Raw genomic sequence first — 25,555 nt, 5'->3', positions numbered from 1 at the left:
TCAGCCTGAAGACACAGACAGAGGCCGTGGGCTGGTCTCTGCTGTTTGAGAATGAAGTGGTAGGTGGGGCTTGTGCTGTGCTGTGGGCCAGAACCTCAGTGAGACAGACATGGTGCTCAGCATGGCAGAGGTCTCTGCAGCTGGCACTCGGTCACACTGCTGCGCCCAGGTTGTTCAGTAGGGACATCGGAGTGTTCGCTGGGTGCGGAATGCGGGGCGCGTCCCTGTCCCTGCAGCTGCCCGGACAGACTGTCTCGTGTGTGTCTTGTATGTGTGTGTGTGTGTGTGTGTGTGCGCTCCACCACAGAAGAAGCACTGGGCTGCCTATTAGAGAGTTGCACCGAGTGCCCCAAGGCGTTTTCAGCAAACAAAACCCTGCCTCCCTGACCCTGATCAGAACTCTTAGTCCACAAGTGAGTGTATTCCAACCAAATAACTTTGGGAAGTCTACCCCCAAACCCTTCGAAGACCTACATGGAATTTCTTTGGGGGCAGGGCTCTTCTTTCCTCCTGCCCTGTTACTAGCATTTGTGCCAACAGCATCTGGCGGGCTGAGGCCGGGAGGGTGCCGTGGAGGGAGCGGACAGCTCGGGGTGGTCGCAGAGACCACAGGAGTTCGGGCAGCACGGGAGCGGGCTCCTGTTTTTGCCGCGATTGCCGATTGCCCGTTGTCCTGCGGGCTTTGGCGCTAAACCCAGGTCTGGTTTGACTTTTTTTTTTTTTTTAAGATTTTATTTGTTTATTTATCTTTAGAGGGGAAGGAGAGAGGGAGAGAAACATCAATGTATGGTTGCCTTTTGTGCGTCCCCTGATGGTACTTAGCCTGCAAGGAACCGGCCTGCAACCCAGGCATGTGCCCTGACTGGGAATTGAACCACGATCCTCTGGTTCACAGGCCCGCGCTCAATCCACTGAGCTACGCCAGCCAGGGCTTGGTTTGACTTTTAAAGTGGGAGTTCTGGTTTTCATTGTGTAGCCGAAGAGCGACCTCTTTGCAGGTGCCGCTTGGTTTTGCCACCACCAAGTTTTTCTCTGCACGGTTAGTTCTCGTGAACGTGCCCAAGAGGCATGCTGTGACCTGATAAATAACCACAAGGAATGCCCTGTGCTGTGTGCACATTTAACAGACCCACGAGGTTGTGGCCTGAAGGAGATGCACATAATTTTGGTTGGATTTTCATGCTAACGCAGTCATGTCCCCACAGACCAGAGTGAGCTCGGAGCAGGAGCACTTCCTCATTGTGCCTTTTGGGCTGCTCTTCAGTGAAGTGACTGCGTCCAGCTTGGTAAGAACGTCACTTCCCTTGTGCGGGTCATGAATGTGTAGGTCAAGCTACTTAACTAAACCCCTTCTAATCCCGTTAGATGCTTAACTCCCAAGAAGAGGAGACGCTGTTTTGTGTGATTAACTCAAAGAAAAACCTTAGCAATTAGTTACAAATACTTTAAACGTTGGCTTAAGTAAGTTCTCCATATGGTAATTTGAAGTCCTCTTGACACTGAAAATTTTTGTTTTCTTATTTTCAGGTGAAAATAAATCTACAAGGAGATATCGTAGACCGTGGAAGCACTAATCTAGGAGTGAATCAAGCTGGCTTCACGTTACACTCTGCAATTTATGCCGCGCGCCCGGACGTGAGGTGTGTGGTCCACATTCACACCCCAGCAGGGGCCGCGGTGAGTGTCACCCTACAGCTGGAGAGCCGTTCAGTGAGAGGCCCCGAGTGCTTGTTTCCCTGGCAGTGCCTGTCGTAGCCATGAGTCCGTAAACCTAACTTTGTGGGGTTAAGAAATTTCTGTCCTCACTAAGTTTGACTTTCTTAAAAGACTTTTTTTTGAAGGGGTCTCTATGCTACACGACGTGATTCTCACAGTGCCCATTGCACTCACAGATTGGACGATCGCAGTGTGTTGGCAGTGGAGGTCGGGTTTCAGAGCGTCTGACACTGTTGGGGAGGGCGGGATGGTGGCAGTGAACTGGAGAGCCTTCTCTGGAGAAGCGGGACAGGAGGGGTGGGTGTGGGGGTCCTGTGAGTGCAGGGACGGCTCAGTGGGTCTTGGGACTGCAGTGCGCTGGCCGGCTGCTGACCGGGGCGTCGGAGGAGGGCCGCCAGGGCGGGAGGGCGCAGTCCTGCAGGCTGTCGGGGGAGCTGGCCCCCCGGCCGAGCCCAGACCGCTCTGTGGGGAATGCACAGTCCGTGGCTGGTGCCGTCACGTGGAAGCAAAGCACTCTACGACTGTCTAGAATTGGCTTTTTATTTCCAGTTTTATACATTAGTGACTTCCTGTCCTTATTTGTTCGAAAGAGGACTTTATTGATTCAGTAATGCTGAATTTTAATCTACCTTGATGTTTGAATGCCACGCATGTTGATCTGTGTGGGTGAGTGATGGAGCTTTCGTACTTCGAGGGTGTGGTTCTTAGTGTCAGCGTCAGTTTGGTGTGTCACTCTCGGAAGGGTGTGATTTTTCCCTAACATCCATGCATTTTAAAGAACTTTTAAAGGTACCTTTGAAAATGTGGTTACAAGCAAGTGCCATGCAATTTGTTTTAAAAATTATCAAGGCCTTACTGTGTAAAGAAATGTCTTCTTACAGGTGAGGGAGTTTCTTAAAGCTCACACTCTGAGGAGTCCCACGTGGCACTGCCGTGTGTGCGGTGGCGTCTTTCAGCCGAGTGTTCTGTGTGGGGTGGTGGCACCTGAGGTGTTCTCTGACTCTCTGGAGCCTGTTAGTCTAGATAGAGGGCCTTCGTAGGTAGCAACTATAAGGTCAGTTTGGGAAATTTAAGGAAACCTAAAGGCTATATGGAGTTAGAATTTTTTCACTTAAATAAATCTAGAGAAATTATGCAGTATAATTATCCTCAACTTTTACAAATTTGTTTCTATCTGATTTTCAGTTGTTTTGGTCCCACCTACAACCTAAGATAAAAAGTACACGTTCCGTACACATCTCACACCCCCCTTTTCTCAGTGCTGTGGCCCGTTCACAGGAAGCTTGACCCGGGGCTCACGCCGGCCCTCAGCCTGAGCTCACAGCTCGCTTATTGTCAGGGTGAGAGACTCCCAGAAAGAGGCGGACTGTCTCTTGGGGCCTCCCGGTTAGTGAAGGCTCGCACTCTGGACTGCGAGTTGGTAGCAAGGCGCAGAAACGACATGTCTCTATGCTCGGGGCTTTGTTCGTCTCTGGGAAGAGGACGGAGTGAACTCCGCCCCCTCGCGTGTCTCTCGGGCAGCACTGCCTCCCGCGCCGCCCTCACTCAGTGTGGCCGCTCCCTCTCAGGTCTCGGCGATGAAATGTGGCCTCCTGCCCATCTCCCCGGAGGCGCTGGCCCTTGGAGAAGTGGGTTATCATGACTACCACGGGATTTTGGTGGATGAAGAGGAAAAGGTTCTCATTCAGAAAAACTTGGGGCCTAAGAGCAAGGTCAGCGGGCATCTACCGTGGGATTTCAGTGGTGGAGGGCGGAGGGCGGAGGGCGGAGGGGAAGGGGAGGTGTCCCGGAGCCTCTCCAGCTGCCCGGAGCTCCCGTCCCTGCTTCCCTCTCAGGTTCTCATTCTCCGGAACCACGGGCTGGTGTCCGTCGGAGAGAGCGTCGAGGAGGCCTTCTTCTACATCCACAACCTCGTGGTTGCGTGCGAGATCCAGGTGGGTGCGCCGTCCCTCCGCCCGTCTCTCCCTGTGTTGGCAGGGTGCCCGCAGACTTCGGAGACTGGTTTTGAGTCTGGGCATTTCCTGGCCGGGTCCAAGCTCAGGGGTTTGGAAATCGACTGGGACAAGTGCCGTCTCACTGATTTGGGCAAATGGTGATTCGTCATGCAAATACGGGAGTCACCACCGTTTATGGGGTCCTAGGGTGGGCTGGCCCAGTGTCAGGAGCTTCGCTGTGTTGTCACCGGTGCGCCGCCCGACCTTCATGGCACCCCTTCTGCGGGGCTGTCGGCGCCTCTTAGACACCAGGTGTGCGCAGCCCCACACTTGTTCTCCTCGCCGCTGCCCCAGCTCGTGTCCGTGTGGCAGTGCCGTCTCTGTTCTGCCTCACGTGCTCTGAAAGGGGCTTTATTTTCCATTTCTCCATCAAGTAGGCGTACCTGATATTTTTGTCAGGCTAAAGGAAAACTGAAAATAACCTTGTCATTAGTCCGTCACTGTGCCTCCTACTTTCTCATTCCCAGACTCGGTGATTTGGTTGCCTTTGAAATCTACATTCTGTTCACGTGACTTCTCCTAGTTGTTCTTCCCATGCCCTCAGTCAGGAGCTCAAATGGTAACGTATGCTTGTTTTGAAAAGGTTCGAACTCTGGCCAGTGCAGGAGGGCCAGACAACCTAGTCCTCCTGGATCCTGGGAAGTACAAAGCCAAGTCCCGCTCCCCGGAGTCCCCAGCAGGGGAGAGCACCGGGGCCCCTCCTAAGTGGCTGGTCGGTGAGCAGGAGTTTGAAGCCCTCATGCGGATGCTTGATAACCTGGTAAGAATGTTGCTGCCACTTGAAGGCAGGTGTCGTGCGATCGCGCAGGTGTCAGTGGTGTGGGAGCAGGCGGGGGCATGTTCTGGGGTTGCTGTCCTCCTCTCGGTGTCTGAGCACTTGCACCTGGCACGTCACTGCCAGCACCGGGCGGTTCCCTTCTCCACTGCGCTGAAGCACAGCGTTAGGACGTCTTGTCTTCCAGACCGCCTTGTGTGGACTTTGTGGGGACCAAAGCGTAGGTGCTGGCTGCACTGCCGCAGGCTGCTAGGGACCAGCGCTTGGGGCCGAGAGTGGGCCGGCTCCCATCGCCCCCCGGTTAGGCTCCTCAGGGGCCTTTGCAAAGCAGTCAGTGAGTGGTTCTTCGTGTGTTGTTAGCAGGAAGGTGTAGCTGTTTGGGGGCTGGTCACTGTGTCCCACAGGCATTTGCTGCCCATTCACCGTGTGGGAGACCCTTGTCCCAGTGGCAGGGACCCGGGGCCCAGCCCGGGGCAGACACTGTGGTGGTGAAGCTTGGGCATCCTTGGGTGCTTGTGCCCGCGGCAGGGCGTGGTCTGTGTTGGGCTTTAGTGAGGGCCTTCCTTCATCCTTTTGCACGGGCCAGGGAGAAAGCCGGGGGGAGAAGATAGCACTTGGAAAAGACCTCAGAGGAGAGGTAGACACTCGACAGACCGAGCTGGTGAAGGAGGGAACATGGCAGAGGCAGCACTGACGACAGGCTGCGGGTTTGGAGGGGTCGGACTACGCCTTTCAGGTCCATCTCTGAGTTGCCGGGGTCTTCAGTTACTCAGGACGGGGCCCGAGGGGTCGCCGCCACCACCTTGTAGGACAGGTGGCTCTGTACTAGGGCCCTTCGTGCTGTGTTGTCACCTCCGAGAGGGGCTTCGGGAGAGTCCTTCTTCATGGACTCTCTGGAAAGCAGGCCCTGGACACAAGGACCTGCCGTGGCAGCATGGGACAAGGGAGCCTCAGGAAGGGCCGGCGTCCTTGTGTGCCTGGTCTGGGTGCTCCGGAGGGCAGCACCCAGTGGGACACCCCTCGTTCCACGGAAGACGGGTCTGACTTTCAGAATGGGTCACAGATGGAATGGCAGTTGCAGGAGGTTTAATTTTCCTGAGATTTTGATACAAAAAGAATTCTGGATCTGATTTAGGGTGTCCTCAGGGGCTAAGTGTCCACAAGAGTAGATTCAGTCAGTGAAGGGGCAGTGAACAGAATCTTCCATAACTCTTGAATTCATTTGCTTAGTAAAGATGGCTTACATTAACTGACCGTCCACTTGTGAGCCCGTAGCCATGATCAGGACACAGTTCCTGTGTAACCCAGCCCCTGTGTTTTGTGCCCTGACGGACTGAGCATGGTGGAGCTGGGGGCAGAGACAGTGTGGGCAGGGTGGGCCAGGGAGCAGGGAGAGTCGCAGAGCTCACCAAAAAGATGGAAGGGGCAGTTGGAGGCAGGTAGCAGACAGGGCAGTGCAGCCTCAGGAGAGACACACCTGGAGAGGTTTGAGAGAGGCACAGCGGTCATCCAGGTGTCAGATGCCTTTGGGCCTGGCAAGGTGACCAGTGCGGGGTTGGCCCAGTCTTTACAGCCCTTCTCTCCTCTTGGCAAATAGTGTGATGTTTCACTTGCTTGTACCTGAAGTCAAGTCAGGGCTGGAGAGAGGACAAAAATCAAGACCAGCAGCCGCCTTGTCTTGTTGTGCTCAGTGCGTTCTGGTGAATGGGGGAGGGATCAAACTTGGACAGGGACTCGGGTTCGTTTGGGGAGGAACACAGAGGGTGAAAGACTGACCTCTGAGACATTCATTACAGCCAGGCGCTTTCCTTCAGTGTCCTTCACAGGATGTGTCGCCACTTTTAATGTTAGGGGGCCGTGTGGTTTATAGAGGGAAATTGGACAGTGACCACTGACCACAGTCCCCAACTCAGCGTTCTGGTCATATGTTTGCTTGTCACTGAGAAGGACAGAGAACAGCTGAAGAACCTCCCACTGGGAGAGGGAGTTCATTTCAGTGTACACAGAAGAAATGCCAAATTGTGTCCCACAAAATCGAGATGTAAGTCCAGTTTCTCAAGGAAGGAATGAACCCGCATTTTAACTGTACGCTATAGAGTAGGTCTGAGGTCTGCACATTGCCTCTAATTTTGGTTTGACAGCATTTGAAGGGAAGAATAAAGGAGAAATCCACACCCTCCAGAGGTAAAATTGTGGAGCCCCAGGTGGTTTATCCTGAAGTCATGGGGGATTATTCGAGTCCTGCGTAGGAGGTGGGGACCACAGGCCCCCCCCTAAAGGCTGTCTGCCACACCTTCTCAGGCTGAGTGCTGAACACTGGACAAGAGGGATGGGAGAGACCCCCCCTGGCCTTGGGATTTGGCCTGCGCCTGGGACGGGGGTAGCCTGCAGTGGACCAAGTGCTCTGGCGGAGGTGCGAGGTGGTGAGAGAAAGCTGCAGAGGGTGCGAGGCAGAGTTGAGGGTGAAACGTACATGTTTCAGTTAGAGTCAAACATAAAGTGGTTTTGCCAAGAGCCAGTGGTCGTGCGTGTTCTTGTTTGGTTTTCCCTAGTTTTTCACAGAATCCAAACTGTGACTTCAGAGGTAAAGAAAAATTGAGTAGGTGGATAGTGTAACCTGTATTGTAGCCAGCAGCAAGTAAGCCCGGTTTTTAAAAGAATTTTTACCTTTCTATGGAAATATAGTAAACAGGAGATTGTACCTATTCAGGTATTCAGTTCATTAGTTTTTAAAAACTGAACACACTATGTACTTAATGCCAGCGCTTCGGGAGCCCCATTCCCTCTGTGAGTCATTTAGCTGTCCCTAGGGTGACAGCCCCTGTCCAGTGGAAGTAGAAGGCAGTGCCCTCTTTCTCGTGGGGTGTCCATGGGGTACGCAGCATCCCCATGGGCTGCGCCTGCTGCAGGGTTTATTCTCATTGCTGGTTCCCAGTCCAGGGTGAGCACCCCGGTGTGTCTGTGTCACTGGGGGTCGGCTTCCGGGTCAGTTCCCATTTGGGGCTCTTAGGAGGAGGGCTGCTGTCGGCACACGGTGCCTTGGTTGAGGAACACGTTCGCTTTCCTGGCGGGCACGTGCCTAGGACTGGGGCTGCAGAGCTGCGCTGTGGGCCTGTGTCCCGAGTCTGTGGGTGCCCCGAATGGTCTTCCTCAGCAGATCCCTGTTGTAGACATGGAACACTGACTGTCTGCTGCTCTCTGGCCCCCAGGGTTACAGAACTGGCTACCCCTACCGATACCCGGCCCTGAGAGAGAAGTCCAAGAAGCACAGCGAGGTGGAGGCTCCTGCCGCCGTCACAGGTTACTCCTTTGCTAGTGACGGTGATTCGGGCACTTGCTCTCCTCTCAGACACAGTTTTCAGAAGCAGCAGCGAGAGAAGACCAGGTGGCTGAACTCTGGCCGGGGGGACGATGCCTCTGAGGAAGGGCAGAATGGAAGCAGCCCCAAGTCGAAGACTAAGGTGTGGACGAACATTACACACGATCACGTGAAACCTTTGCTGCAGTCTCTCTCGTCCGGTGTCTGCGTGCCAAGCTGTATTACCAACTGCTTGGTCTGTGCCTACCTTACTGTTCATAGTTAGATGATGTAGAGCAAGTTGGGTAGCTGGGGCTTCGGAGGCTTTGGGAACCAGCCCTGCTGACCCGGTTTGAGGCAAACCTTCCCGTTAACCTTCCACAGCTGGAGCCCACACCCACTTAATGCATCAGTCATAATGCACACAATGCTGTCTGCTTGAAACTGCTTAAGATACATTGTTCTTCTCTAGTAACTGCACCTTTGTTCGTAGCAGAAGTACCAACTAACTCGTGTATTAACCCAACCCTAGGAGCTGCCGTGTAACTCGTCTTGTCTCCGAGGAATCTTAACACTCCGAGCACCGCAGGGCAGCTCGGCTGGAGCCTGCCTGCTCTGTGCCGTCGGCACCCGTGGTGTCCGGACGTCGCTGCCTCTGCTCTGTCGAGTCTCTAGTGCTTTCTTAAGCAGTTTCCCCTCAGGGCCCCTGGCGGGCTCTCGCTGACCAATCCTCTCGTTAGCCTTCCCTGCTTCTGTCCCAAAGCCTCCGAACGCCCTCGGCAGCTGCCTCCTGCATGGACTGTGCATGTGAGTAGACGGCCATTGCGGAGAGTCTTCGGGCCCCTGCTGGGTGCGGCATGACCCAAGTGCAGCACAGGCACCCGTGGCAGGTGGCTGCTGCTGGCGTGCCTCACGCCCGTGGCCACCCAACCCCGAGCCACTCTCGGGGCCTGGCACTCAGCCGCCTCTGTGAAGACGGTCTGCAGGGCCCCTCCCCCAGCCTGTGGCAGCCCCCTGCTCCTGCAGTGGGGTCCTGTGGACGCGGAGGCGGGACAAACCCCCTCTGCGTGACTAGCCCTGTAGTGCAGATGAGATGAGCTCGGCTGTCCCGACAAATTGGGTTCCTGTCAGCACATGGAGCCTCCTGTCCCGCGTCTTACCCCACAGACGTGTTGGGGAGGGAATCCTGTGCTCCCAGGTGGTCCTGGTGTCTTCCTGGTGCCCAGCTGGGGAGCGAGCTCTGTGCCACCTGTGTGGGCAGGGGCTCTGGTTCAAGCCCATCCCTTCTCCTCCCTGCCTTTGCCCTTCTGCCCTCCCTCCTTCTCCCCCTCCCCCCTTTTCCTTGTGCACATCATTTGTTTCGTTTGATTGATCTCACTTGTGAAAGGGAGCGGGCCTAAGCAACTTTGTGCTCCTGGTCTCAGTACACGGGGCTGCGTGCCCGGCTGAATTGTTCCGGAGTCTGTGTGTAGCTACGGCTTGGAGCTGCGTTTACTGTTCGCGTGAAAAGGGGTGGGTGTGTTGGGGTGTTGTAGTCAGTGCTGACGTGGAGGGAAACCTAGGTCAGCCCTGGAACGTATGTCTGGTTCTGGAGGGACACACCGTGCACGCTCCCAGGTTGGTATGTTCACTTACAATAATCATTTCAAGTTTGCAAATGCGTCAAGCTCCCGAGGTTGCTGTTTTCATGTTTTGACTGAAAATTGCCTTTACTGAAAAGCTGGAGTTGTCTAATCTGAAGATGGCATCAGTGAGTACCTCCCGGCTCCACGCCCATCTCACCCCCCACAGGGGCTGAGCCCCACCGCCCCCGCTGCTTTCTTTTGAGTCTCACTGTTTATGGCTCCTTGGCGCCTCTTGAAAACACTGAGAAGCATAACGTTTGCTCTCTAAGGGGGCTTGTTTTAACGCTCAGTGCCTGCTCATGCCTCAGAATTCCAGGGTGAGTGAAAAGGCCACGTTCAATTCGAGACACAAATGTGAAAGGTGCGGGTGCTGGCGATGTGCACTGACACCTGAAACAGCCTTCTGGTGAGGGCCATAGCGCTTCAAGTTCGTTTGGGATATTTTTGTAACACAGTACAAAGTTATATAAAATATTTCACATCACCAAATCTTCCACCGGGTGCATAAGTGTTCATGCAGCAAATTTCTTGGGCTGAAACAGCCACGCAGCAGTGCATTCCCATGTGCAGTTTATTGCAATGCAGAACTTTGGTGATGCCCACTCTTGCCTCCCAGTGCCGAGTCGTCCCTCCCTGTGGGTGGCACGTCACAGCGCTTCCCACGACCCTGTCATCTCACGCTTCCAGCTGGCTTTGGTGTCAACGACGCTCAGAGCAGTGAACCAATGTGCTCTGAAGGGTCCCACTGGCAAGCCCTTGGGAGTTGCAGGCACAGCTGTCTGTCGTCAGCCTGTGTCAGACCTCAGATTCCAGCTGGGCTTTCTCAATGGCCCAGGCCGCTCAGTCACAACTCTGGCCTCCACCACTCCTGGTGTCTGTCCGGACACGCCCGGCCCCATCCGAGGGCTGCAGGGCACAGGGGTGTGGGCATTGGTTCACTCTCTGTCACGTTCAGTGCATGACCAGTGTGAGAGGAGCTGGACAGGTTGGATGCTGTGGTGTTGCTTCCCACCGCCCGGCTCTGACATCCCGCCTGTTCTTGATGTTGCAGTGGACTAAAGAGGATGGACAGAGAACCGCCACCTCTGCCGTCCCTAACCTGTTTGTGCCGTTGAACACAAACCCGAGAGAGGTCCAGGAGATGAGGAACAAGGTGCGTGCTCTGGTGTGGGAGGGTGGAGGCCGCAGCGGGCGGACGGCTGCTTGCTGCTGCAGGGGTGGGAGTGTGTGCTCTGGCCGAGGACCTCTGCCACCACCGTTGCGACTGAGGTCACCGGTGCGCTGCGTCTGCAGTGTGCCATGAGAGCGCAGGCAGCTGGGGGCCCTGGTTCTTCACCTGCCGCTCACACAGCAGGGTGGAGCCGGAGGCTGCACAGCCTGCTCCTGCCTCCCCGGGTTCGGTGGAGAGCTGTGCACATGTGGTTTGTCAGAACACAGATCTGCCCTGTTCAGTGTCCCAGTACGGTGGACACACAGGGAATGTCCCCTCAAGTGAGGGATTGCTTCTTGCCCCAGGCATCCAGGGTACTGAATGTAGGGATGGGCCCCTCCCTGCCCTCTGACCCACGGCTCCTGAGCTGGTGGGATCAGCGCCACATAGCAGGCGGGGCGGTCACGCAGGACGAGTGTGGGCAGGGCACACAGGAGGTGCAGCTGGCACGTGGCAGTGGGCGTGAGTCCCAGTCCTGGCGCAGTGTCTCTGTGCTGTTGATTCGTGTTTCTCCCTCTTGCCATCCTCAGATCCGAGAGCAGAACTTCCAGGACATTAAGACGGCCGGCCCCCAGTCCCAGGTTTTGTCTGGTGTGATGATGGACAGGAGCCTCATCCAGGTGAGCGCTCAGAAATTCTCGTTACTCTTAAGGTGGGAGAGCGTGACTGTGAGGTAAGTGTTTTAGGCAACAGTCTTTGTTGGAAACCTTCGTGATAAGCAGTCTCGGCTGTGTTTCCCTGGGTGCTAGGCCAAGCACGAGCATGCCTGGGGCACGTCCCCTCCAGTCCGCCCCGTGCAGTGCATGCCTGCGCGGGGCCGCACAGCCGCCTGGGGGCCACTCGCCTGGCTGGAGTGCGCTGCCCCATGCAAAGTGCTAGGTGAGGGGTTTGGCAGACTGGCTCTTGTGCACGTTGCTGTCTGCAGCCCAGTGCTGCTTGGGGAAGGTGGCCGCAGAGGGCGCCCGTCAGTGTGGTCTGCAGTGACCCACACTGCTATAAAGGGACAGCTCCTCGGGGCCCGTTGAGGGTAACCGTGTAAGCAGTTGCCCCTGAAACCTTACACGTGACTGCAGGGTAGGTGGTGGTCACTTCCTCTTCTGAGTGGCCAGCTGTGCTCCTGACTCAAGGGTCACATGTGTGACCTCCCCCAACCCCACCCCATTCCTTGCGCCCTCCCTGTGAGGGCTGTCTCTGCTGCATGCTCTTGGTGGCGCCATCCTGTGGGCTCGGTCGGTACTTCAGGCTGGGCCTGGGGCTCTGCTCACTGAGTTTACTGTTGCAGGACGCGCCCCTGTCCGACTGCACGGAGACAATCGAAGGGCTCGAGCTCACAGAGCAGACCTTTAGTCCAGCTAAACCCCTCTCTTTTAGAAAGGTACTCACTGCCCTGCCCTTGACTGCCTGCTGGCACATGCTGCCTTCTGCCCGCCCACCCCGCCCTGTCAGCCCCACTGCGTGTGGTAGTGACTGGCAGGGGTCTGACCGCACACTGGTGGCCGAGTCATTTGGGAGGCGGTACGGAAGGTTCTGTCCTGCCCGCTCCGTTCTGCAGTCACCACGTTCGCTGAGAAGTGACTGCTACGGTTTTCAGCGTTCTCCGTTGTTGTGGAAAGGTGGCAGTTTTAGCGCTGGGGTCCTTTTCTCAAGTTCCACGTGTGACTCTGGTCAGTGCTGGCACTGCCCGTGGGAATTTCCCCTTCACCTGCTCAGCTGCGACCCTCCTGTGACAAACGTGCCATTGGAGGTGGTGTGATTGGAAGACGTCACTTCACAGAAGTAGGGAATGAAGCAGGACCGTCTTCATCAGCCCTTGTGGATGAAGTGTATTTGTTTTGACCTTTAAAAAAAAACCTTGGTAATTTTTTAATGTTGCAGGAGGGAAAAAGACTTGTGAAAATTTGAAACCCCAAATTACAGTTCTCCTTGTACACGCATACCTGACATGTTCAGTAGGGGAAAATCCGTCTGGCATCATGTGCCCAGGTGGGAGACCCGCCTGCCGCAAGCTTTGAGGCTGCTGGTGTGCAGACGGCGGTGCCGAGGCAGGGGGCAGGGCGAGGGGCAGGGCGAGGGCCTCAGGTGTTCACCCGTGTCCAGAGGAGCTTCGGGGGTCTGTGTCTGTCGGTTAGCACACCTCCCGGGAGGTGCAAGTGCCATCTCACCCGTGTTCCAGTTGCCACAGAGGGGCTGGTTCGTTGCAGACATCCCACATCCTGTGTGGAATCCTTGTTAAGGACATTATTTTGCATATTTATGTAGTATTTTCACAGGTCTCATTTCCTCTTGTCCTTAAAATGTATTTTCTGCAACCGTTCTTGGAGGAGCTTCTTAGACTGTGGGAAAGAGATGGCCTCTTGCCTGTCCACTTGGTTTTCGTGCTTCCGTACTGTGTGGTCTTGTTAGATTCTCGTTCTTTTATCTCAGACTGTGTAGGCATGTGCAGTCTGCGAGCCCCGGGGGCTTACCGAGCGGCACAGCCCTCCAGCTTTGCAGCAGAGAGAGCCGACTCGGGCAGGCTCTCTGGCATCGGACCTCACGTAGTGCTTTCTGTTTGTGACTTTACGGCTGCCTGCCTAGATGGCAGACAGGCCCACTGTCTGGGAGGCTGCTGTGTATGCCAGTCCCTCCTCCAGTCTCAGTTCTGGTTTTGCTCTGTCCAGTGGTGCTCTCGTTTGGGTGTGCATCACAGTTACAGTTCATGGAGTGTGGGTGCGGGGCCCCTCCCTGGCTGGCTGTGGGGGTGGGATTCCCAGTGAGTCCTGCGTCCTTTATAGGGCTGAGCACCAGACTGGACCCTGGGAGTCTGTGCCGAGCCCAGCAGAGGACATGCCCTATGTAGAGACCCTGCTCCGGCTTGTGTTTTCCCCATTGCCCTCTTCTGGAGGCTCATATTTGCACCCTTGGCCTTCTTCCTGTGACAGAGTGCACTTCATCTGATGGTGAGGGTGTGCTGTGACCTCAGTGCTGCTGATGGGGGTCGTTTCTGTGTTGTGTGTGGACCACTGAGCACAGGTCACAGTGCTCCTTTTGAAAGGTGGCACTGCTCACTGGCAAGGTGAGCTTGTCCTTGACCAGATGAAAGGACCATGTCTGTCACTGCCCCACAGATGTCCTGTCTCCGGTGAGCAAGCCTGCAGATCCCTGCTCCCCAACAAAGAGCCCGAGGAGTGGGCGCGTGGGGCCAAGGAGGTTTGGGTCTTCCTGGAAGGTCTTCCCTTTGCTTCTGTCTCCCCCTTGTCTTCTGACAGAAGAAGGGGCAGTAAGCCCCCAGCCACACCCTGCTCACCAGTGCCCAAGACCCAGGAAGCCCAGCCAAGGCCTCTCTGACTCAGCGCCGCGCGTGCTGGAGCACGGTCACTCTGGCCGCCTTCTGGATTTGAGTCGTTGGAGAGCGGGGCGTGAAGGTTCGCAGTGTGCGCTGAAAGCTGTTCAGCACAGTGAGGAATTCTGCTGTGGGGTGTGCGCAGCCCCCAGGGCCCGTTTTGCTGCATCCCTGTGCACGCAGGGCCACGCACCTGCCCCCTTTGTGCTGCCCGACAAGCGTGAGGGGCCTGGGGCTGCCTCGAGGACTCACAGGGAACTTGGGGTTCAGTGCCTAGTATATGCTTGGCCCAGGAGCAAGAACGTAAATTCGAGTCTGTGTAGGCTTTGCAGATGAAAGCCCGATGCTCAGAGAGGTCAGATCACCATCCCAGGTTTGTGCTGTGTAAGAGGCCTGTCACCCCACGCAGGCTGCCTCGGCCCCAGGCAGAGGAGCAGCTGGGCATCTGCTCTGCTCAGGGCCCGTGGTGGGGGCTGGACCTTAGGGCTGTAGCCAGAGCCTCCACATTCACACCCGACTTCACAGCTGGGTGGCTCCCACAGGGTGTGTTTTTCTCTGCATCCTTGAGCATTGCTCTTTTTTCTAACGCCAGCTTGGCCCCCACTGGGGAGGAAGCCCCTGCCAGCAGTGGCCAGAAGCAGCCATATGGTGCCTGGAGGGCCAGGTGTCCTGGCGCAGGAAGGGCCCTGGGGCCTCGTTGTCCAAGGGGTATCCCTGTGGTGGTCAGGTCTTGATGGTTTTCCTTCACTGATTTTGAACGTTTGACTTCAATGGATGTGTGCCTTTCTCTCAGATCTCCTGTCACCTTCCTCTTTTATGGGCAGTGATACCAGGGTGCACGGGCTGCTAGCCAGGTTGCAGTGGATGGTAAAAACAGGCCTGTGGACAGGAGGGGGCTTGTCTGAGGCTACAGGGCTACTGGGTGGCAGAGGAGGGTTCAAGTCCCTGTCTTGGGAGGCCGGGCTGCCTCTGAATGAGAAGCTGGTTGACTTGGGTCAGGCCTGGTCTGAAAGAAGCCCGCCCACCCAGGCGATCTTGCATCTTGAGTCTCTCTGAGCACAGGTTGCTGCTTTCAGCAGGCCCTTTTCTTCTATCCCCTGGGAGTGCTCCAGACACTTGGTACCTAGCTCACAGGACCGGGGCCGCTCAGCCCAGGCTCCCCCGGCCTCGGTCTGGCTCTGTGTGCACCTGGCCAGGATGCTGCCTGCCTCTGAGGCTCACCCCTCGCTGAGGAGAGTGCTGATGGGGCGGGCCTGGGGTCACAGGGGTTTTGGACTCTCTTGTCCTCAGCTGTTGTTGGAAGCTCTCGTTGAGCAATGGGCACGTGCGTGAGTCCCTGTTAACTCTCAGAGGTGAGCCCCTGGGCACTTGGGGCTGAGCAGGCTGAGCCGTGGGGCACAGAGCTGTGCTGGGGCGAGGGAGTGCCTGATAGGCTTCACAGCCCCAAGGGCTGCCCACCTGGCGCCCTCCCCCTCTCCCAGGGCCTGTCCCACCCCCTGTGACCAGCCACCCTGCTGGGGCTGCCTCCTCCTGGGAGACTGGACGTGGTCTGGGAGGCGCCTGGGCACCGCACAGTGCTATGCTTTTTCGTCTCTTCCACACATTCTCAGTTTCCCAAATCCCTCAGACTCAGGCACGGTGTTTCTGTGAGAAGAGCAGAGTTAGAGTTATCTGTGCTCAGAATGGAGCAGACCCAGCAGCAGCCTCGCCTGAGTGCAGTGGTCTGTGGCTCTGTGATGGCGGGGAGGGTGGGGTGGATCTGTGAAGCCCACGCGCCCTGTCGGTGGGTGAGGTGCTCCCTGCTCCATCTGCACCTTGCTGCCATTGCTTACGAAACCTGAGGACCTTCCAGGACTCTTCCCCTGTTACATGCACTTTATTGAGTCAGAAGCATTTCTCCATCTGCTCCCACTGAAGGCTGTGGCTCAGCCTGCGCTGCAGGGCTGTGTGTACCCCGGAGGGCTGCCTGCCCCACCTGCCTGCAGCCCGGCTGGGAGGAGGGCGTCCCCGTGGCAGGGCTCCCTCAGACCTGGCCTCCCTCTCTGTCCTCAGGGGGAGCTGGTGACAGCCTCCAAGGCCATCATTGAGAAGGAGTACCAGCCCCACGTCATCGTGAGCACCACGGGCCCCAACCCCTTCACCACGCTCACCGACCAGGAGCTGGAGGAGTACCGCAGGGAGGTGGAGCGCAAGCACAAGGGCCCCTCAGGTGAGCACTCGAGCAGAGGGCTGGCACCGCGGCCGGTTCAGCGTGGCTAGCTGTGCAGGGAGTGCCTCTGTGGCCCAGGCATCCTGTCCGGTTCAGGACAGAGGGTTCCCGTGCCCCCCTCCTCCCTCCTCCCTCCTCCCTCCTCCCTCCTCCTCAGGTGGGCCCTGAGAGAACAGGTCAGACCCACCTGCAAGTGCTGTACTTGGGGACCCACAGTGCATGTGGGAGAGGTGACGGCTGAGCACTCCACTGATCAGTGCCCACTGCTGGGCTCCAGTGTGCTGTCTCACGCCAGGGCAGAGGGCCAGGCCAGGAGGTGCCCTGGTCGTCAGAAGTTCCCATGAGGACACGGGTGAGGCAGGGAGGAGGAGGGGGGACGTGGGGCCTGCTGGGTCCTGGATTGCGGTCCCGGAAGTTCCCCTGGTCCTCCCCAGCTTGTGGCACTTTACAGAAGGGACATAGGTGTTACAGTCACCAAGTTTCCACTCCTGGTGGAAAATGCTCTGCATGAAAAAACTGAATAATGCAGACTACAGTAATGCTCCCGTGGTCTCCCTGGAGGTGGTGCGGAGCCGGGGGCCCGGGCTGCCTGCTCAGCAGAGGAGAGGGCCGCTTGCTGGAGGGCAGCAGTGCCATGGGTCACCGACAGCTGGGCAGACTCTGGTGCGAGTACGAATAGAAGTTAACGTTGAGTCCAGAGTTGGTGAACTCTTTCTGAAATCTAGATCCACACCCCAGTGATGCTGGACTTCCTTCACCCTCCTCTGTCAGGGAGGGAGGTGGAGAAGGGTGCAGACAGCCGTGGGTGTGAGCCCTTCCTGGCCTTTTGGATGCGCCCTCAGAGGCCCGTCCTCCCTGCGGCGGCAGAGGGCCACCTGCTCCTGAGGGGATGCAGGCTCCTGGCGGCGTCTTAACTTGCCTTTCTCACCTTCTGTCCCCTGCAGAGAGTGTGGACGAGACCGCGGAGCAGAGAGGCGGTAGTCCTCCAGAGCGCCCTGCCGCCTCCAGCACCCCTGTCAAGCTGGATGAAGGTGAGCTCTGGGCTGGGGGTGGGCGAGGCTGCCCCGGTGAGGGTGGGTGCAGGGCCCTGTACCCACAGGGAGGCGAGGAATGGGGGGCGGGCTGCGTGTTCCATCCAGTGAAGGAAGGCAGCTGATGCTAGTGAGGACATGTGCCTTTGTGTGGGCGCTGGCTGGCACGAGGCTCTGGGCCTCGGCTTGTGCCGCCCCTGCTTTGGCTGTGTCCTGGGTGACTCGAGGCAAAGCAGAGCATCCGTAAGATGTCCCTCGGTGGGAGGACAGACTTTGCACATTTCCAAACCTTTGCTGCTTGGACCACGCTTCTGGAAATGTCCTCCGAGCTGTCTGGGCACAAGACATCATTGGACCTGCTGTGTTATCAGTCCGTGGGGAGTGCTGGCTTTTGTCGGCCTCTCAGACCGCCCACTGCATGACTGTGGTGTGTGGCCTCCGTGTCTGTCCCTGGTCTTGTACGTCATGCTCCCTGTGTCCGTTGGGAGCCTGTGGCTCACCTTCCACCCCGTCCATGTCCACAAGAATGGCTTGGCCATTCTCCTCCGGTGCCCGGTGGCTGTGACTGAGTGCATAGATTCTCTCCCTGTGCTTTTCTCTTCTTGTGGCTGCGTTGCGAGCAGGAGGATGTGCTAAAGAGTACCTGTTACCATAGTAAGTACCGCCTGCCGGCGGGCGCCCTGTGCTTTGCCTCACTCTGCTGCTTTGTTGCTTATTGCCTTTTGCTTTCTGTTTATTCAAAATAAAAACATTGTCCTACCCCGCTTTCCCCACCTTGGTACCCAGTCCTTCTATTCTGGGCAGTGGCCTTCCTGGAAGGGGCTTGGTCACCCGAGAGCTGTGTGGTGGGCAGCCCCCACTTAGGGCTCCCATGGGCCACGGTGGCAGTGTGGGCTGAGCACCCTGGGTCTCAGAAGTCCCGTAGCAGCCTGTCGTCCTGTCCGGTCTTTGAGACCCGGGGTTGCTGGGGGCTGAAGACACAAGTCCAGGGGAGGTTCAGACAGAGTGGGGTTTCGCCATCTGCCACATGGGAGTCACATGTGTTTGGATCTTTGAGCTCAGGACAGAAGAGTGACATTTGGTGCTATTTTTTAATGTGACGTTTGGTCCAATGATAAAGGTTTCTGTGAGCATCCAGAGGCCACCTCTGCACGCTTTGCAGAGTGACCCCTAACTTCCTGCCATGCCAGGTCCTCAAGGGTGGGCTGTCAGTTACCCTGGGGCTGTGCCAGCCACCAGGGCCCGGCGCCCGGTGTTTGCAGCCTCCAGTGGCCACTTGTCACCCACACCAGCTCTCCTCCCGTCACCGCCCGAGGTTTGGCCTGATTGCTGAAGGTCTGAATGGTCTGGTGCTCATAACCTGTTAGTCACTTGGGACTTTGTAGGCTCTTCTTAAAAAGTGTAAAACCAGCTCCCCTCTCAATGCAGCCTGACGATGGGGATCTTCACTCCACACCAGCCTGCAGCTGTTTTCTGAAGACAAGTTACACAGTGTCCCTTAGGTGTCCCCTGCAGACCATTCAGTGGCTTGATTTTTGCCCCTCTCCCTCCCTGATCCCTTCCTTTAATTAACCCTCCCGCCCAGCGTGGCTTTGTTGATTCGATGCTGATTCGCACATGGTCTGGGAGTGAACTGGGGTTTCCACGGGCTGCCATCGCTTTCCACGGTTTTCTCCTTAGGGGAGGCCAGGTGTGGTGCCCCCAAGTTGAGGCTCACTTTCAGGGTCGCTCCTGCGTGCTCCGGGGTTCTAGAGCAGACCTTGCCTCAAGGGTTGAGTGCAGCACCTGCCGCACTGCCACCTCCCCAGCTCGCCTTGACCGCTCTGCCTGGGGACAGAGGCTGCTGGTGTCAGCAGGCTCCCACGAGAAGAGGCTGAACCCTCCCCAAGACTGAGTCTGCGTGTGGCGCGAGGGGCTCCCATCCAGCCTCAGAGTAGAGCAGCCTGACTCCGAGTTGCTTCCTCTTGTCTTGGTAGAAGACTCTGGAGTCAGGCCAGGGGCAGCTTCTGTGCTGGGTGATGCCCACCTTAGGCTCCCCTTTGAGGGCTGGGCAGCCGTCCTAACCCTGTCTCTCCTGCCCTGCCCACCAGACCTGCCTCGGGACCCTGCTTTAGGAGACGACGGCGATGCCGCCACCTCTAAGCCGACTCTCCCAGACCTGTCCCCCGATGAGCCTTCAGAAGTGCTTGGCTTCCCCACACTGGACGAGGAGGAGGAAGAGGGGCTTGGCGAAGCCCAAGGCCCTCAAAGCCCCGCCAGGTCCTCCGCTGTGGCCAGCCCCGAGCCAGCCCCAGCCCCAGCCCCAGCCCCAGCCCCGGGCGCTGAGGAGGCCTCCTCCCCCACCGCTGAGGAGGGTGCTGCCGCAGACCCAGGCAGTGATGGGTCTCCAGGCAAGTCCCCTTCCAAAAAGAAGAAGAAGTTCCGCACCCCTTCCTTCCTGAAGAAGAGCAAGAAGAGGAGTGAGTGCTGAAGGCCGTCCTGTCCCAACCAACTGTGTCTTGTATTGTCTTCCTGGGTAACGGAGTGCTGAGCCCGCCCCTAGGTAGCTAGAGACCACCCCTGCCTGACCCAGCCCCTCGCAGACCGGTGCTAGCCACCTGTGCTCCAAGAGGCTGCCCCTGGCGCCGGGGTTAGAGCCTCGGGTCTAGGGAGGCTTGGTCCCTGTGTCCACCTCTGCGCCCATCTGTCTGCTCCTCAAGTCCTGCTCCCTGGGGGCATTCGGTCATAGTTTTGGCTGCACGGAGTCCCTGCAGCTCTGGCCTTGACCTCTCCTGCTCTCCTCCTGTTGTGAAGTGACCATGCTCTGTCCCTGCTAGGCTCCCCTTCACTCCAAGGTCTCAGGTGACTGGTTCAGACTTTCCTGCTGGCGTTACCTGCTCGGTGACCTCACTTTGCTCACATACACATAGCCTTGGTGAGAACTCCCCTGAGCTTGCCAATGGCCCAGGGCGGTGGTGATCTCAGAGAGGTGGGCGGGCTCAGCTGGACACCCAGCAGCAGATGGGCCTGTGTGCGCCCAGCGCAGCCTATGCATGGCCTGACCGCCCCTCCCGGCCAGAATCAGATTCAGGGCTCAGTGTCTTACTGGGGTCTCTTGATTCCTGTCACAGGGAGGGTGTGTCTGTCGGGGAAGAGTCCTTTCTAAAATTTTCTTTCAGCAGATTTGCAATTCATCTCACATTGCCAGCTGTGAACACAAATCGTGACTCTGTGTTACTTTCTCTTCACCTGTTTGGGGGAGGTTTGGGGACAGAGGGGGTCTGCTCTTAACCTCGTCCTGAGACAGACCTGGTTTTGACCAAGGGCAGCTCAAGGCAGAAGTTGGCCCTGGGTGGCCCTGCAGCCACTGAGCCCCCGTCACTCGTGGAGCCCTAGCTGGCTCTTCTTCACGTCCGTGAACTCTCACTTAAATTCCGACCCCTGGAAAAGGGCGTAAAGCTCCTTCATGGGAGCCAGCAGGCAGCCGCCTGGACTCCTTGAGGGGACCCTTCCCAGGAGCTGCCTGGTGCCAGCCTGCCTGCCCCCTCTTGTCCCTTGGGGAAGCATCAGATGTGGCTCAGCCCCACAGGTCCGACACCCCAGCAGGACCGGAGCTGCTGCACAGCACTGCACAGCACTGCCGGCTGCTCTGAGCCCCCTGGCCAGCACTCCCCTTTCCCATGTACTGTGGCCCAGGTGCAGCCCCGCTCCCCGCTCCCCGCTCCCCCGTCCTTGAGTCAGCCCTGGACTCTTCCTCGGGCCCTCCCTTCATTCCACACGTGCCCAACTGTCATTTCCTTTTGTCGTTTATTTTGACTTTGTATCACAACATGGGGTTTAGTCGCGTGCACACACAGACACAGGCCGTGTCCTTTCTTCGTTGGACCGCGTCTCACTCACAAAATAAAGTTCTTTAACCTGTACCCTGTCTGCACTTAGGAAGCAGTCATGCATTTTAATCCCTTCTCTTTGGTTTCCTAATAGGACTTGCAGGTTTGTCTCAGATTCCCAAAAACCCCAAAGTGTTTTGCTTCTTGGTGGAACACCGTGGGCCCCTCTGCACTGGGAGGACTTCCAGCCCAGAGCCGCCCTGCCCTGGGCGTGCTGCTCGCTCCTCCCTGGGAGCTGGCGGTGCAGGTCAGGGGCTGCTGGGCAGGGCGCCCAGAGCCAAAGAGAGCCATGCAGTCCCGTGTCCTCTACTGTCAGAGCAGACCCTGGGGTCAGTGTGGCAGAGGCCAAGAGGGCAGGTGGGGTCAGGGACAGCCCAGCAGGAGGGACCCTCCTCCCCAGTCTGCTGACCTGCCTTGGAAGGACCTGCGTCTGACTTCCCGCCTCACCGGGTGGTGCAGAGGGGACAGCTCTGCAGTCAGTGGAGCCGACAGGCACGCAGATGCCGCTGCTGCCCCTGCTTGCTGCTCAGGGTGTGGCGGGTGTGGAGGGACGCTGTGTACCCGGAGGAAGGCGCTTGTTACAAAACAGCTGCTTTATTGTCATTCAGACGCCTGGCTGGTCGCCTGTTCCAAAGTGTAAAAAAACAAGCAAACCGGAAGCCTGCGAGGTTTTTGGGGTCCCTGACTGTGTGTAACAGGCAGGGCTGCCCAGGTCTGGGATGTTGGAGGGGCCCCTGCGACGTCCTAGGCTGGGCCCCGGGAGAAGAAGGGTCAGACCAGCAGTCGCAGTCAGGGGTGGTCCTGGTCCAGACTCTGACTTCCTGTCTCAGCTGCCGGCCTGGGCGGGGCTGGCTCTGCTACTCGGCCTTGAGCGTGCGTGCCGGAGGTGGCAGGGTCCGCAGGAGGAGGAAGGGGAGCAGGAAGAGCCCTGAGCACATGGTGAAGCAGGCTGGGGCACCCACCAGCCAGTACACTGTGGAGAGACAGCCAGGCTGTGACATGAGCCCACCCTGACCCCACCTGCCACCCCACCCCCCCACCCGAGGCTGGGGTGGCAGCACGGAGCTGGACCCAAGATGGTAGCTGTGGGAGGTCCCCGCCAGGGGCAGTGGCCTGGATCCCCAGGCCCGCAGCCCTCACCTGAGGCAGTCGCCATGGGCCCCACCGCCCTGGCCAGGGCGCCCAGGCTCCGCAGTGTGCCCATGACTGTGCCCTTTTGCCCAGGCGAGCCTGTGGGGGAGAGGGAGGGCCAATCAGATGCTGGGCGGCCTCTTCCATTGTGGGACGGCCTTGGTCGGGAAGGGCTTCTCACCATAGCCGGCGACCACGGAAGACAGGCAGGGCACCACGACAGCGGCAGCTGGGGGTGGAGGGCATCAGTGAGGCACCGCCAGTCCGAAGGAATGGCTAAGGGCTCACAACCAGAGGATTCACAGCCGTCCGTGGCCGCCACCCCCCCGCCCCCGCCCTGCTCCACCCCCGCCCTGGCAGACCCACTCACCGAAGGAGTAGAGCAGGAGCCCCAGGCCCAGCACAGGCAGTGTGTGCCCCCAGCCGATGAGGAGGAAGGCAGGGACCAGCAGCAGGATGGCCTGCAGGGGTGCAAAGCAGATTTCAGGACCCACTCCGGCCACTCCACAGGGCTCAGGAAACCGCCTGCTCCCATTCCCGGGGGGGGGGGCACCCCATACCCGCTTCACGGCTGCAATTTCTCTGCCGGGGCTGATCCGCCGGGCGTAGGCGCCCTGGATGGTGGCCATGGTGAGTCCGATGAAGAGAAACATCTTTCCCTGCTGCGGGCTGGGGGCGGGGGAGGCTTAGCGCCCCAGCCTGCCGGCTGGCTGCCCAGCCTGGCTTGGCCAAGAGGGGGAACCAGGCTGACAGCCACTGCCTGGCCCAGGTTCCTGGGCTGAACCTGAGGAGGGCTGGGAGATGGCAGAGTGTCCCCAGGTGGGGTCCCACAAGGGTCCTCACACCCACCTGCTGAACTGGAAGCGCTGGTGTGCAAGGAAGCTTAGCGTGTACTCCAGGCCCGAGAACAGGAAGAGGTACAGGAAGTAGACCAGGCCCAGGCGGCGCAGGTGGCTGAGGCCTGGGGGCAGAGGAGCGGGAGTGAGGCCCAGCGGTCAACAGTCAGGGGACTTCCACCTTCGTGCAGGCTGCTCCTTACTGTCTCCAGTGGGCGGGTCCTGGCCACGGGCCACGGCAGAGAAGCGGAGCAAGGCCAGGGGGCTGAGCAGGTCTGCAGCAGCTTGGAGCCCCAGGGTGATGGAGGGTGCCTGGCAGGAGGCGTAACTGAAGAGGCCTGCTAGTGGCCTGGGGGTGTCCCTATGTCCAGCAGCCCAGGGAGGGCATGACCCAAACCAGCTCGGCCCTAGCAGCCTGGCCTGCAGTTACCTGCCAGGCCTGAGAGACAAGGGGCCTGGGGAGCACAGGGACCCGGGAGGCACTGCACCCCCAGCAGCTTCTGGATTCCGAGAGAGGATGGCCCGGCCTCCCCTGGCACCCAAAACTGTCACCCACGAAGGGCCCCCAGCCCCAGGACCTGTCAGTTGTTTCTAGGTCCCACTGTACCCGCTTCTCCGGGGGCAGCGTCTCCGGCAGGAAGCAGAAGAGAAACAGCAGGTCAGAGACGGTGAAGAGCAGGGCGAGCCAGGGCGCTGTCTCCACAGGCAGGGAGGCGCCCAGCATGGGGCCCAAGGTGAAGCCCAGCGAGAAGGCCGCCCCGAGGGCTGCCTGAGGAGAGAAGGCTGCCTGAGCCCGGAGGGAGACCCAGGCCCGGGCACCCTCGTCCCCTGGTGTGAGCACTCACCATGCCTCGGCTGCGGGCGGGTGGAGAGCCCAGGTCGGCCACAATGGCCGTGGAGAGGCTGACATTCCCCTTGCTGATGCCGCCAATCACCCTGGAGGCCAGGAAGGCTGCAAAGCTCCCCGAGGCCGCCCACACAGCATAAGAGGAGGCCAGACCTGCCTGCCTCAGGGCCAGAGCAGAGGAGCAGGCAGGTCACCCAGAGCAAGGAGGGGCCCAGAGCGGGCCAGCAAGCCCAGCAGCACCCCTGGGGCCCTGCCAGGTTCCAGAGGACCCAAGAGCCACTCGTGTTCCCCATGTCCCCTGGCAGCAGTAGTAGCCTGGCTTAGACACCGGAGCTACTGGCCCCACCCCGCCCTTACCAGGGACAACAGCATCACCGGGCGCCTCCCCAGGCAGTCTGAGATGGCCCCTGTGACTGGTGCTGAGAGGAACTGCAGGGCTGAGAAGACGGAGCCAATCAGACCTGGAGGAAACAGAAGCCACAGTCAATATAACACAGTCTCAGTCCCCAAGGATCTGGTCACACTGGTCCTGCACCCCCAGGCCATGCACCTGAAGCCCAAGTGACCCTGACAGAGAGTGGACAGTCCAGGAGGGAGCAGATTGTGCCTGAGGGTCAGAAGGTGTGGACAAGGACCTGGGATTGACAGGAACCCAGGGAGTGGAGAGAGAAGGCTCTAGGAAGATGGCAGCCTGGGGCTCCAGTGCCGTACCTCCAAACAGGACACTGTTGTACCTCTTCTCTGCTGGCATCCCGATGGCTGCGGCAAACCAATCCACCCCTCGCTGCCATGATCCATAGAGGGGGTCCTGGGGGACAAAGAAACGTGACCAGCTTGGGGAGTCCCCAAGGGGCTGGGGGCAGTGGGCAGCCACTGTGGGGGGTCAGGCCTCAGAACAGGGCAGGGAGCTCACGTGGGCACGGCTGTGGCTCTCCAGCAGCCCGGGCAGCAGGGGCAGCAGCAGAGTGAAGGCCAGGAGGTCCAGCAGGAGGCCGAGGAAGACCACCGTGATCACGCGAGTCTCGGACCCAGGCTGCTGGCGGATTGGTGGGCGTGGAGTACAGCTTCCACCGGCTCCCCAGCCCATGGTTGGGGGCACTCCGATCCGGCCTGACTGGGGGTGTGGCGGGTCTGCAGGAGGGCACCTCGGGGTACCCCCAGCCCCAGACACCTGCCCTACCACGGGGGAAACGGAGTCTGCCTGCTCCCGTCACGCCCCGGACCCACCAAAAGCCAGGGAGCACGGTCCGAGGAAAGTCTGCCCCACCCCTTCCCCCCGACCCCGGACAGTAGGAGAGTCGGGTTGCGCAAGGAAACCGCAGCCACCAAGGCCAACCGTCCCAGGACCAGGGTGGGGGCACCCCGATCACAGGCGCCACCCCGCCCCGCGCAGCCGCCCACATCCTCCTGTGGAGCAGGCAGGGAAACTGAGGCCCGGTGAGAAGCGGCCCCGACAGACATGAGGTGGTCCGGCCCCGCAGAACGCGACCCCCGCCTCCCCTACCCCCACCCTGGGCTCGGCTCCTGGGACACCGGGGACCCCGCCCATACCTGCTGCGGCCCCACGCTCCGTACCGACCGACTGAGGGACGTGGGGATGGACAGAGGGATGCGGAAAGGCCACCCAGGCACGCTGTCGGGGCGGGGCGGCCGCTCAGGCCACGCCCACTCCCCCGCCCCGCCCCCGGAAGT

At 58.8% G+C, this 25,555-nt stretch overlaps 2 protein-coding genes across 17 annotated transcripts in view; one reads left to right on the top strand and one right to left on the bottom strand.

Moving 5' to 3' along the window:
* The window catches only part of ADD1 (adducin 1), an 82,214-nt gene extending 61,132 nt beyond the window's left edge, over positions 1 to 21,082 (top strand). For 5 of the 14 annotated variants that reach the window (XM_037046668.1, XM_037046690.1, XM_037046698.1 and 2 more), the window contains exons 5-16: positions 1,206 to 1,286; positions 1,528 to 1,677; positions 3,285 to 3,428; positions 3,552 to 3,650; positions 4,294 to 4,470; positions 7,695 to 8,039; positions 10,460 to 10,561; positions 11,149 to 11,238; positions 11,901 to 11,993; positions 15,993 to 16,149; positions 17,094 to 17,180; positions 19,271 to 21,082. In XM_037046668.1, coding sequence (XP_036902563.1) covers positions 1,206 to 1,286; positions 1,528 to 1,677; positions 3,285 to 3,428; positions 3,552 to 3,650; positions 4,294 to 4,470; positions 7,695 to 8,039; positions 10,460 to 10,561; positions 11,149 to 11,238; positions 11,901 to 11,993; positions 15,993 to 16,149; positions 17,094 to 17,180; positions 19,271 to 19,650 — 1,905 coding nt within the window. In that variant the 3' untranslated portion in view covers positions 19,651 to 21,082. Of the gene's footprint in view, positions 1 to 1,205; positions 1,287 to 1,527; positions 1,678 to 3,284; positions 3,429 to 3,551; positions 3,651 to 4,293; positions 4,471 to 7,694; positions 8,040 to 10,459; positions 10,562 to 11,148; positions 11,239 to 11,900; positions 11,994 to 15,992; positions 16,150 to 17,093; positions 17,181 to 17,800; positions 17,836 to 19,270 lie in introns of those variants that run through there. The other 9 variants (XM_037046716.1, XM_037046708.1, XM_037046700.1 and 6 more) reach the window with 9 other exon arrangements.
* A 542-nt stretch (positions 21,083 to 21,624) lies between these two features.
* On the bottom strand, positions 21,625 to 25,507 carry SLC75A1 (solute carrier family 75 member 1). Of its 3 annotated transcripts, none has more exons than XM_037046736.1 (13): positions 25,415 to 25,507; positions 24,777 to 24,977; positions 24,575 to 24,671; positions 24,221 to 24,324; positions 23,862 to 24,020; positions 23,624 to 23,785; positions 23,220 to 23,328; positions 23,030 to 23,141; positions 22,741 to 22,849; positions 22,551 to 22,641; positions 22,362 to 22,409; positions 22,190 to 22,279; positions 21,625 to 22,022 (listed from the first exon to the last, which is right to left on the bottom strand). In XM_037046736.1, the coding sequence occupies exons 2-13, from the start codon at positions 24,948 to 24,950 to the stop codon at positions 21,907 to 21,909; spliced, it is 1,371 nt and encodes a 456-aa protein (XP_036902631.1). In that variant the 5' UTR covers positions 24,951 to 24,977; positions 25,415 to 25,507; the 3' UTR covers positions 21,625 to 21,906. The 3 variants fall into 3 exon arrangements, with proteins under 3 accessions (XP_036902631.1, XP_036902639.1, XP_036902648.1); XM_037046744.1 differs by having other exon boundaries at positions 24,777 to 24,994; positions 25,415 to 25,501; XM_037046753.1 differs by having other exon boundaries at positions 24,777 to 24,973; positions 25,415 to 25,500.
* Between the last annotated feature and the right edge of the window lie 48 nt (positions 25,508 to 25,555).

This window comes from Sturnira hondurensis, unplaced genomic scaffold, assembly GCF_014824575.4.
Source record: "Sturnira hondurensis isolate 20B ecotype Veracruz unplaced genomic scaffold, ASM1482457v3 Scaffold0000780, whole genome shotgun sequence".
Taxonomy (NCBI): domain Eukaryota; kingdom Metazoa; phylum Chordata; class Mammalia; order Chiroptera; family Phyllostomidae; genus Sturnira; species Sturnira hondurensis.
Note: the sequence above shows the minus strand (reverse complement) of the source record. Positions and strands in the feature narration are given on the sequence as shown.

Coding starts and splice junctions, on each gene's coding strand:
- SLC75A1 (XM_037046736.1), bottom strand. CDS start 24,950: ATGGGCTGGGGAGCCGGTGGAAGCTGTACTCCACGCCCACCAATCCGC. Junction 23,786..23,861: donor CCGCCCGCAGCCGAGGCATG/GTGAGTGCTCAC, acceptor TTCTCTCCTCAG/GCAGCCCTCGGGGCGGCCTT. Junction 22,642..22,740: donor AAATTGCAGCCGTGAAGCGG/GTATGGGGTGCC, acceptor GCACCCCTGCAG/GCCATCCTGCTGCTGGTCCC.